We start from the raw sequence: 12598 nt of genomic DNA, 5'->3' as shown, positions 1-12598 counted from the left end.
TCTTATTATGTGTTTTCCCTGCAATTATTTCTTTTAAAGAAAAACTTTCCAGAACTCAGGTGGTACATTTTTTAATTTTTTTTCTTTTATTAATTAATACAATTTTCTTTAATTGAAAAAAAAAAATTTAGGAATGGGTACGTCCAAGTCTTTTGGACTGAAGATAGCATGATTGTGATCCTAATTATATGGTGGCCCTGAAGTGCAAACCACATCAACAAATCTTTAAAGACGACCACACAACAACATATTCAGAAACTACAACAGTATATTAAAAAAGCAAAACAATATATTCAGAAACACAATCACACACTCAAAAACACAATGAAATTGACATGAAAAGATTACAAATAAAAAATACAACATGTTAAAAAACACAATGACATTAACTTTTAACAAATTCACAATGACGTTACAGTTTTTATGGACTGCTTTGACCTGTTTGAAGAAACTGGCAACCTCTAAGTCTTCATCCTCATCATCTCAGCACAGAAAAATACACCTTTTGCAAATGAGTTAACCCATTCTCGTTGGTTTGACACATTTTTCCCTACCTTTTGCGTAGCAGTTAAAACATATGTCATTCAAGAAGAGGCCCATACCGCGAAGGTACCTAAACCTAGCTGGATTTCTTCCAGTCTATCCAGTTTAACCAATCCACAGCAATGGTAATCAGGATCAGCGATACCGCCATAGTGGTTATCAACTGGCTAACTCAGTCCAGCTTGAACTGATCAAAGAGCATTCCTCACAAAGATTCAAATTATAAAAGAAACAAAAAAATAGATACAGAATATATGTCAAAAAGAAAGAAAAAACAAAATAAATCAATAAATTGAAAACTATTCTATTTTTCAATATCATATTTATGTATGCATATGTGTTTTAACTTTTTTTTTTGTTTTCAAGTTCCTTTAATTTTGTTTAATTTAAGTTATTTTTCCCTCTGAATAAAATTGAGTCTTCAATTAAAGGACACATCATTGTTTTCTAAACTGCTGATTGGCTGCTGACTGGAGCGTTTTCTAGGATTCAGATCAGTCCTGAAAGCTAGCCTGCCTCTTAGCAGTTTTGCCCTTCAGACTACATTACCACAGTGACTAACCTTGCTAAGAAGGAGTCCAACTTCGTGGTACCGGAAAGTCAGGGATAAACCTGAAGTTGTCTCACTAACCCAGTAATCCTGCTTCGTGGTACAGACCTCTGTCCAAACTTCACTGTTTTAGCTGCGGTAGCCAAACAGAAACCATATGTTGCCACCTCTTACAAACTTCTTGATCGATAAGAAATCTCTGAAGAACCTGTTTGACGCTTCTTCATATAGCTTTTTAATTTGCAATGAGTCTACAGACCTTAAAATGTGCCATGCTGTGCATTGTTCTTTGCAAGCATTGATGGTCTAAGGCAGATGAGAATCAGAGTAAGAGGGAGAGCTTTCCGGGGGAGAGGAGTCCAAGGGGAGTCAGTGTGCGATTTTTTTTTTCCCCAGCGTTTTATTGTTATTACACTGTCACATATACAGTGTAACGAAATTAACTCTGCACATCCCCTTGGGGAGCAGTGGGTTGCCATTTGCGGCACCCGGGGAGCAGTGTGGAGTTAAGGGTCTTGCTCAGAAAGCCAGGCCACCACTCCCCCTATATATTTATATATCTATAGAGATATATAGTATCTCATGTAATTTCCCACATTTAATGTATTCTGTATAGAATCGAAAGGCTGCCAGGTTGTGGTAGACGCAGATTTTTGAATGCTGAGCAGGAGTCAGCCATTGTGAACCTATTTCTGGCAAATAATGCCATTAGGCCATGGTGATGATTACTGATCAGGGGGTATTTAGAAAGGAAAATACGGTGAGCAAGCACACAGTTAACTGCGTCCTCAGAAAGAACCATTTAGCCAAGAAGAGAAGAGCCAATGCAGAGGTATTTCAAGGATGGATCATGCATGCTAGAAGATTTTTTCCTAGGTGCATTGCAGGGGAAAATATTGAGTGTGATGTAGAAGAGGCCATGTGGTCTGTTCGTCGACAGAATAGACTAGAAGAGACAGAAGAGCCCTGGAATTTTCTGTTGGAATATTTAATTCTTTTGTCACAATCTGAAAATAGAAATGATGAATACTATTCACACAGCAGATCTGATTCTGGATCTTTTTTTTTTTAGCAGGAAGACAAATCTGACTACAAATGACACTGAAATATAGGCCATGTACTGTCATAGACTACAATGACCAGAGATGCCACACTGATTCAAAATGAGTGTGGTATTCAGCTGCCCCTGGTATAATGAGTGATTGGAAGTGCTCATACATTTGCGCACACGTTATTTTTTTAGGGCAAAATATGCTTTGGTTCCATATTATTTAAAAGGTTTATTTAAAAGGTTTTGGCAGAGCTAGAGCCTGTGGCAAACATAATGTGTCATGTTGAGCATTGGTGCCACTGTTTCGGCCTCTGCGTTAACTGTTTTGTAAAATGTGTGTTTTGAGTCGACTGCCGCATCAAAGCAATCAATAAAAACCATAAGCAGCTGTGGAAACATTTCTGTAAACTGCTAAATCTACTGATGGCGTTTTGCGCCTAATTTCAAATCAAACTAAAATTAAACTCAAATATTGTGGTTATAGTTCCAACCAGCAGATAACTTTATAGTATTTCTTCACATCTGTGCAGCCACAGTTTTCTTTGAATTAATTTGTTGAGTACCAAGATGAGCAGGTTTTCAATCACATGAACTCTAAACTGTACAACAAAAACTACCCAAACTTGCCTACATGTCTTTTATGGTATGAAAAATATTAACTTTTACTGACTGCGCACTTTATTGGCTGGAGGTGTCAGCTGCCTGTTGAGTAAGCAATCTAGCTCTTCCTCAAAGCCTGACCCATTTTCTTACATAATGTTTTCCTTTTCTAAATGAAAACAATGCAATAACAGTATTTGATTGTGCCAGCTTTGTTATATTTTTTGTGATAAGTAGGTAAAAAGTAGTTTTAATATGTTTTGAAGTGACAAAGATCACCTCGAAAACATTGTCTGTGCAAACAGCTCATCAAGATTACGATCCTGCCTTGAAATATTTTTTCGCTGTCTGAGCCGCTCAAACCCCCACATGCCGGCAGCGCGCTGTCACTGGAAATACAGCAGCAGCTGCCTTATGCCTGGTTGCCTATTGGGGTTTTCCCCCTACTGTTCGTGGCAGCTGGAAGTAGATGTTAGTATTTTTCCAGATAGGTGTTACCAAACTGCAGGTACCTTAATTATAAAGTGAACATATTTTGCCAGCAGGTTTCAACATTTTCAGTTAATGTAGGAATTAATAAACTATTTCAAGGAGTCATCATTTTGCCCTGCATCTCTTTGTCTGTCTCCCTGCCAGCTCCTAGATCAGCTTTTCTGATTGGTTGTTGTGGCGTGTCGAGCAGCAAAAGTTGTGCCTCAGATGCTCAGAAGTTCATGAGGTGCTGCTTCAGCAGTTCAGATCCGTTAAGATGTGCTGCTCCTCGAGAAGAGCCCCAGGATCTTCTGGTGCGCCTTGATGAGCGTCAACCATAGGCTTTGCATGTAGGCCGGCTGCTTCTGCAGCTGGTAGCATAACTGTTCAGGAGTACTTTTAAACACAGCTTCTACTCCTGCACTTTTCTACAGTCACTTTTTGCATTGACACAGTTATTATTTCTGGTTGTAAGGAGTGGCTAGCCAAGGGTAGCACTTGCTTAGCACTGCTATGACTTCCCTCCTTGACTCCCCTGACTCTTTTATAACCTTCTCTTAATCTCCCTCTCCTGCTCTCTGTGTCAGATGTTCAGTTATTTATGTGCCTCCTTTATTGATAATTGTACGTGTAATAGTATTTTTGTAGCTTTGGAGGCAGGGGTTTCAGAGTTTGAGTCCTGGCTTCAGGCTGCTGAACAACCAGGAGTTTGAGTAGGCTCACTAGTTAACAGCCTGTAGCCACCAAGACCAGGGACACATGTATGTACTGGTCCTCCAACAGTTCTTGATCAACCAAACGACTGAGTGACAGTACGCAGAAAGTGTAGTCGTAGATCTCTGCACACTGGTCACCACCATCCTGTCCATGTTCCTTTCCAAGTGGAGAGGGTGGGTCTTTTCAAACTCCACTACACCTTTAAAGCCGGGCGTACATTGTGCGATTTTTTTCAATCATTGTACGCAGCTGCAGCTCACACTGTACGACTAAACTGCAGGGTTTAGACATACAGTGTGAGTTCACAGCTCACGATGTATGTGCAACACAACACTCTCATGCGATCTACCTGCTCACACTGTACGACTAAAAAGCACCTCAGACTCAGCTCCGCAGTGAGATGGAGCTGCTCTGACTCGTCTATCCGGAAGCTAAACAAATAGAAGAGGAATATGAAGCTCACTAGAGTGAAACGCGCTGCCTTGGCAATTTGTGCAATTTTGTGCTGAAAGCCCTAAAAAGAAAAGGCGATGACATATTTGAACAAAGACATGGCTGAGGAAACGTGGCTACTATGGTCCATCAATTTTACAGACAGAACTCCATTTCACTCATTGCACCCCCGCCATACTTCTGTGTTTTCATATGAGAGGAAGAGAAAGAAGAATCCTTGTTTGCACATGCCCACTAAGCGATTTGCCCACGACCACCTCCCGTTTTTTGATCGGGAGGTGGTCTGAACGCCCCACGTTACCCCCTGTACACTACACGACCCACAATCAGGCTGAAAGTCAGCCCGGAAAATCACACAGTGTACGCCCGGCTTTAACTGAGGCAGGAGCAGGTGGATCATATGAACAGGAATGAGAAACCGGATAGATTTAGACAGGTGAATGAAATGAGTAATTAAGCCAGTCATCAGTGCAAAGAACATGACACAGGCTGTTTTAGTCCATGAAGCAGACACCCTATCTACTTTTAAGGCTTGACTTAAAATTTTTCCTTTTTGATAAAGCTTATAGTTTAAATTATTTAAAGATATTATTTATACAAGATATTTGCTTAATCGCTGGGTAGAGAGGTAGGTGGACGTAGAGCATTAACAGCCTGGGAGAATTTCAATCCAGACAGAAGTTTCTACATTGGTCCTACTGTAGCTCTATACCTTTCTCAATCCTCATCCCTTCAAGTTTCAAAGAATCTTTAAAGCTACAGTGTGTAACTTTTAGCGACATCTAGCGGTCAGACTGCAGCAACATGAACACCCCCCCCCCCCCCCGCTTCTCCCCCCCAACAGTACGGCGAGCGTTACGAGACAAAATGTCTTCCACGACGTCCGCATCACCTACCTTACATAGATAATTTTACAGATAGCATTTCATTAGTCTGTGTAGGGTATAGATTTCATGTAGACTTAAGATAATAAATTTACCTGTTATTTTTTCTACATCGTTGTGACGTTTTGGCGATCTCACAATGGCTAGTTTGTTGGCTCTGCGCTGCCGTAGCGCAAAGATGTCTGCCTCCATGGCTGCGAGACTCGCTCCTTTGTAATTATAAATAACGAATTCTAAGGTAACGCAAATATTAAGGTTAAGAGGCTGAGCTCGTAGATGATGATAAATAACATAGTTATGTATAATATATTACATTTCTGATTGTATATCCCTGTAATTATTACACACTGTAGCTTTAAAGTGGGAATTTTTTATTCTAGAATGCCAAATTTTGCTTCTTTTTTTCAAAGTTCTGCAGCTGCTGCATAGTTTCTTGATAAAGTAAGCATATGTGTTTCCATTTAACAAATTAAAGGGGCTAAACTTTTTCTAGCATTCAGATGCTTACTGACAATTAGATAATGCAGCAAACATCAGAATCTAAGAGTATGAGGACATTATTCAGAAGCAGTTATAGATTTATGTTGAATTGGGGGGGTTGGTGAGCTAACTGTCCCTATTTCCCCCTAGCTTTACGCAAAAATGTCCACCATCTGTTCCCTATTAAGCAGGAGATACAGAGATGATTTGTCATGGCTGACCCAGAAAACAGCTGTAAAGAATATTTCTGGATACCAGCTGGTAAAATTTTGGTCAATCTCCTTTTCTTATTTCCACTCCCTGATCTGCAGACTGGTGCTCCTCCCTGCTCAGACCTCCTTCTCCTCCCCCAGTCTCTTCTGTTCAGCCATTCAGCGCTGTGCAGCAGCTGCGCGCAGGCGCGTCCTGGAACCCAGCGTAGCCCCGCCCCCTGCTGGATGCGCTCCAGCCTTATAAATCCATTGTCCAGCGCGAGCTCGTAAGGGACCTGTCGGCTCCTCGTGCTCTCCTCACAGCATCTCTTCGCTCCTGTCTTAGAAAACTTTCATCTCCATCATGAGGGAAATCGTGCACATCCAGGCCGGTCAGTGCGGTAACCAGATCGGTGCCAAGGTAAGGGAAATAAACTATTTTCTTTGTTTGTTTCTTTTTGTTTTGTTTTTTTTTTAATGTTATTTCTTTTGGATATAAAAATTTTGTCTCATTAATATATTTCTACTAAACGTAATTATTTCATCCCAGTTCCTATCTCATACATATATTGTTTCTAATGTTTCTTTCTTTGTGGATCCTGTGGAGTGCGCTATGTGGTGGGTGGGTGTGCGCTTTGGAATAACGGTATAGCGGCTGTCTTGTTGTCTCGACTGTTTTTTTTCTCTCACACCGGGCGTGTCCGACTTCACAACACTTTCCATTCACTTTATCCATATACACCATCTATAAAAGGAGAGGAAGAGAAAAGAGGGTAAACCAAGCCTATTCTTTCCCTATCAGAGCCCCCCCTCAGTCTGAGCAGTCTGCTTTCCTTTGTCTCCCACAGAAAGACATGACCGGCATTTCAGACAATGAGGAGCGGCCCAGTTCTTCTCTTTCTCCCCATTTGGATCAGTTTGGATCAATAGCTTCTATTGATTAGATTTTTTTAATTCTGTGGAGGCAGACTGCAGTTAAAGCTCTTCAGATTAGGCTCTAGTGGAAGGGTGTGGCATGAATAATAGGTTGAGGAAAAACTGATTTCTAATTCTCACTGCTACTCTTTAAAAGCTTATTATTAACAGTGTAAACTCATGTGCAGCTCATTGATTATTTCTGGATATTTGTTTTTATATTTTATCTATTTTTCTATTTACAAGCGAGAATCTGAACTAATCAATACAGCATCCATCCAGTCTTTCCCACTATCTATAGTCTACAACAAAAGATCACCCTTTCATTATGGCTATCTTAATGTCCTGTAACTGCTAATTTAATGACACAGCACATGTTTTGGTAGGGCTTCCACTGGTATTGAAATATATCTTTAAGATCACTCTATACAATAGGCCAGCTTTTAGAGGCTGCCTCATTATGCAGTACTTGCAGAGGCGCTTCTGTCCTGAAAAGCCAGACCCTTCTTTGTAATCGATGTCTTCCCCTCTATAACCAAATTAAGAACAGGGTGGGGGAGGAATGGAGGAAACAGCTGATGCATAGTGGATGTAGAGGCAATTGCTTGAAAATGCATTTGCTTGGGGTCACTCTGTAGAATTCATGGTTAAAACATGCGACTTCAGATCAGTATATATATATATATATATATATATATATATATATATATATATATATATATATATATATATATATATATATGTGTGTGTGTGTGTGTGTGTATTCTTTTACCTGTTGCTGTAAATGTTCTATGACAGGCAGGAAAGAATATCTAAGATTTCTGTTCTTTACTTTTAACTAAATCTTTTCAATTTCAGGGAACATCTCCATTTGTTTCCCCTCCCTTGGGACTCATTGACTCAGATGTCTAGCATCCGTGATTGACAGAAATGCTGAATGCATACATTGCAGGGATCTGGGTCAGGGTGTGGCATTTCTTTTCCTCCTCATTGTCCTCATTCTTTCACTGAGATTTTTTTTTCATCTTTGCTGATAGCTATCTATTGTGATACCATCAACCTTCCGTCAGTTCTCCCTGTCTGGGTTTCTCTTTTTTTGTGCACAAACCTTTTGTTCTTTTAGACCTTATTGAACCTCGTTCTGCTCCTTTCTTAGGTCATGCATGGAATCAAATGTCAAGATTTGCTGACCCCTGATGTCCATTCTACTTATCTACAATACATTATATCCAGATAAAGTAAATCATAATCTCTTTTACTGGATACATAGCTGAAATAAAAAACATAATTTGAAAAAAAGCTTTAAAATAGCACAAAAGATTATCACACTGGATTTATTAAAGGCTTTCCTTTAAATTTGGTCCTTTTAAAACGGGCCAAGAAGGCTTGAATACAAACATTAACTGTCCTCCTGTGCTGTGTGACTGCCTGCAAACTGAGTTTATTTGCAGTACTGCTTTCAGAGGCATCTGTAGCGCCTTTGTGCACATCCTCCATCATATCTTGCATGTGAAAGAGCTTCATTCTGCAGTGTCATCAGCTGGCGGTTGTGGAAATATTAACAGCTGCATTGCAGGAAATGCCTTTGATATGACATGCTTAAAGGGAAGAAAATTATAGGTTGCCCATCACCCTGCAAGACATGGAATCACATTGCTGTTTTACCCATTTAAATCTGCTAGTGTAATAAAGTGCATTATTCAAAAATTTGCTTTTTTTATTAAAAATGCTAACTGTCATGTGATAAATTTCCTTTTTCTTTTCATTTTTTTGTTTCTTTTCAGTTTTGGGAAGTGATCAGTGATGAGCATGGCATTGATCCCACGGGGACTTACCACGGAGACAGTGACCTGCAGCTGGACCGGATCAGCGTCTACTACAATGAGGCCACAGGTTAGCTTACATCATTGATGGTGTTTCATTAAGCACTATATTCTACATTTTCTCTGGCCCTTTCCAGAGTCTCTGGCAGTTTTTACTCAGTGGTTTGTGGATACCACATTGAGCTGGTATATATATTTTCTTCTTTCTCTCCCATTCTCTTCTTCTCTTTAATGTGGAGGAGGTAAATATGTACCAAGAGCAATTCTTGTGGATCTGGAGCCTGGAACTATGGACTCTGTGAGGTCTGGACCCTTTGGACAGATCTTCAGACCTGATAATTTTGTGTTTGGTGAGTTAAATAGCAATGGATCAAATTATTTGTGAAAAACTTCTTAAGCATTAAGAAAAGAAATAAAAGAACACACCAATACCTTTTAATTTTATCACAGGTCAAAGCGGTGCGGGAAATAACTGGGCCAAAGGTCACTACACAGAAGGAGCCGAGTTGGTGGACTCTGTCCTGGATGTGGTCCGCAAGGAGTCAGAGAGCTGCGACTGCCTGCAGGGCTTCCAGCTCACCCACTCTCTTGGTGGAGGAACTGGGTCCGGTATGGGAACCCTCCTCATCAGCAAGATCCGTGAGGAGTACCCTGACCGGATCATGAACACCTTTAGCGTGGTGCCTTCCCCAAAGGTAACTGATCCTTGTGATGGCATGTGATCCGTTTAGTATTTAAAATTAGCTTGTTTAGCCTTAGGTCCTCTGAAATCATGAGACTAAATAAAAGTTCTGTACCTGCAGGTGTCGGACACAGTGGTTGAGCCCTACAATGCTACTCTGTCAGTCCACCAGCTGGTAGAGAACACAGACGAGACTTACTGCATTGACAATGAGGCTCTGTATGACATCTGCTTCCGCACACTGAAACTGACCACACCCACCTATGGTGACCTTAACCACCTGGTGTCTGCCACCATGAGCGGTGTCACCACCTGCCTGCGATTCCCAGGCCAGCTCAACGCCGATCTCCGCAAACTGGCCGTTAACATGGTGCCTTTCCCTCGTCTCCACTTCTTCATGCCCGGTTTTGCCCCTCTCACTAGCCGGGGCAGCCAGCAGTATCGTGCCCTGACTGTTCCGGAGCTCACCCAGCAGGTGTTTGATGCCAAGAACATGATGGCCGCGTGTGACCCGCGCCATGGCCGTTACCTGACAGTGGCCGCTGTGTTCCGCGGCCGCATGTCCATGAAGGAGGTGGATGAGCAGATGCTGAACGTGCAGAACAAGAACAGCAGCTACTTTGTAGAGTGGATCCCCAACAATGTGAAGACCGCCGTCTGCGACATCCCGCCCCGTGGCCTGAAGATGGCCGTCACCTTCATCGGTAACAGCACGGCCATTCAGGAGCTATTCAAGCGCATCTCTGAGCAGTTTACAGCTATGTTCCGGCGCAAGGCCTTCTTGCACTGGTACACGGGCGAAGGTATGGATGAGATGGAGTTCACAGAGGCAGAGAGCAACATGAACGACCTGGTGTCCGAATACCAGCAGTACCAGGATGCTACTGCTGAGGAGGAAGGTGAGTTTGAGGAGGAGGCTGAAGAGGATGCTTAAAGAAGGGAAGTCGAGAAGTCATTGCCAAACTGAAACTATGAAAGGAACAAACCACAAGTAATCATCACCCCCACTTAGAGTCAAGATCATTACTAGGATAACTTAACTGTGTTCAAGCATTAGGTTGCAGTAGAAATCCCCTGTTGTTCAGTACCAATAAATTCATCATACTAAACTATCTGGTCCCTGTCTGATTCTTGTGTTGGTGTTTTCATGTCTACAGGAGTTTATTATTAAATGAGTTTACAGTATAAATAATCAAAGCTACTTTATACAGAAATTAAGCAAGTAAGTAAATGCTGTTCTTTGGGACATGCCACCATTGTGGAGGGATGATCTTGCAGTAGGATGTGCTGAGGGGAATTGAGGTTTATAAAGGTATCATAAATTTGTAATAAGTTTTGTGTCTTTATTTCAAATATAAAGTTAGAAATAAAGACAGACAAAAGTCCGCAGAACCAGATTTTTTATACATGTAAAGCCAAAATATAAGCAAAATTAAATCAGAATCAGCTCCAGGTATGTGTAAACGGGAGGAATTTGAAACACAATAATACATTAACAAAAAAAAAAAAAATCAAATGGAGACTACAGATCATTTGAAAATTGCATATTTTCTGGAAGGGGAGATTGGCAGTGGCAGGGCTCAAGGGGTCACGTTGGACCTTCTAGTCCAGCTCCAACTAGAACATATATTTTTTCAAAGGGTAAGCTGTATATGCAGAAAAACTGGTCTTCTTATAAAGAACTGGAGCATCACCTTAATAGTGCCACAAGCTAATAATTCATGCATAATGGAGTAGGGCAGCACAATAATCACACATGGTTTATGTAATAGTATTTACTGATGCATATATATATATATATACACAACCCTGCAATGTCGTATTTATTAAAAAATAAAGCAGAAGATCCTAAAGCAGCTTTATTTTTGCGGTACCGCAAAACCTATATGGTTTAAGGGTGTCATATATTTACTTTTAGTTAATAGCATGTGTAGGCGACTATCATCCAAAAAATAGTCACTGAGAGGAGAGCAGGGATCTGTTCGACGCGCTGAATCCAAGGAGGAAACATAAAGCTTTTCTGCAGTTAGGGATGTTTATTGTACTCTTTTTCTGTGAGGCATTGTACAACAGGTCGATTTGCAGACTTATTTGCTTACAACTTGCGGTCAACAGAAATATTGGCACCCTGTCTTAGCCTCTCTCTGAATCAAACAAACAAAAACAGCCTCAGAGCAGATCCAGGTGATATTAATTAGACAATCACTCAAACACATGCCAACACCCACTTATAGCTCCACCCACACATGCCCATACATACCTTTAACACATGCAGCCTACCCTTAGAGACATTACCAAAATGAATCCTTGCCTCTACATTCCGGCCCCTAATTATTATGATATAATAATTACTAAATAATAAGAGAAACATAGTATAATCTCACACAAAAAAACATGTATAGAAGCTGTGTTTTCAGATCAGCAGTTTGAACAGAGAATCTGGTAGAAAATGGTCTGTGCCACAGGTTCTATGTTCAAAGTGAAGTAGTATCAACAACAGAAGAACAGCAAATCATAACAAATAATCCATCAAGTATCCTCGGCTTCCTGAAGCAGGCAAATCTTTGTGACAGGTCTGTCCAAACAGCTTGTCTTGGTCCTGATCTTGACTTGTCAAACGAGTCCTTTTCTGTCTTTATAGGCTTTAACAACTCTCCCCATAATCCAAGAATTTCGGGGTGCAGAGTCATCTACGATGAGCACGATGTCTCCAGGAGCAAAGTTGCGCTTGATTTTGTTCCATTTCTGACGCTCCTGAAGCAGTGGTAAGTATTCTCTTGTCCATCTCTTCCAAAACAAATCAGAGATGTACTGTACTTGTTTCCATCTACGTACAGCATACGAATCTTCCTTCCGGAAAACACCAGGTGGGAAAGATGGTTGACCTTTGAGGAGGAGGAGATGATTAGGAGTCAGAGCCTCCAAATCATTTGGATCTGTGGATGCTTTTGTTATTGGTCTGCTATTGAGAATAGCTTCAACTTCACAAAGCACAGTGTGGAGGCTGTCATCATCCAGAGTTTGAACTCTTAAAGTAGAGTTGAGGACCTTTCGGATTGAACGGATTAACCTCTCCCAGACTCCCCCATGATGGGAACCACTAGGAGGATTAAACTTCCACTTTATTCCTTTCTGTGATAGTTCATCATGAATCTGAGCTTGATTCCAATGCTCCAGAGATCTTCTCAATTCTCGATCGGTGCCAACAAAGTTGGTTCCATTGTCTGAGCAAAGCTCT

The 12598-nt window shown here is 41.0% G+C and overlaps 1 protein-coding gene across 2 annotated transcripts; it reads left to right on the top strand.

Annotated features, from left to right (window-relative positions):
- Positions 1–6200: 6200 nt before the first annotated feature.
- tubb5 (tubulin, beta 5) lies at positions 6201–10472 on the top strand. Of its 2 annotated transcripts, none has more exons than XM_038284329.1 (5): positions 6201–6361; positions 8640–8748; positions 8921–9028; positions 9129–9373; positions 9482–10472. In XM_038284329.1, the coding sequence occupies exons 1-5, from the start codon at positions 6305–6307 to the stop codon at positions 10292–10294; spliced, it is 1332 nt and encodes a 443-aa protein (XP_038140257.1). In that variant the 5' UTR covers positions 6201–6304; the 3' UTR covers positions 10295–10472. The 2 variants fall into 2 exon arrangements, with proteins under 2 accessions (XP_038140257.1, XP_038140255.1); XM_038284327.1 differs by having other exon boundaries at positions 8918–9028.
- The last annotated feature ends 2126 nt before the right edge of the window (positions 10473–12598 follow it).

Source organism: Cyprinodon tularosa, unplaced genomic scaffold (genome assembly GCF_016077235.1).
Source record: "Cyprinodon tularosa strain WSP-4 unplaced genomic scaffold, ASM1607723v1 ctg2, whole genome shotgun sequence".
NCBI lineage: Eukaryota > Metazoa > Chordata > Actinopteri > Cyprinodontiformes > Cyprinodontidae > Cyprinodon > Cyprinodon tularosa.
This window is presented reverse-complemented; position numbering and strand designations above follow the sequence as displayed.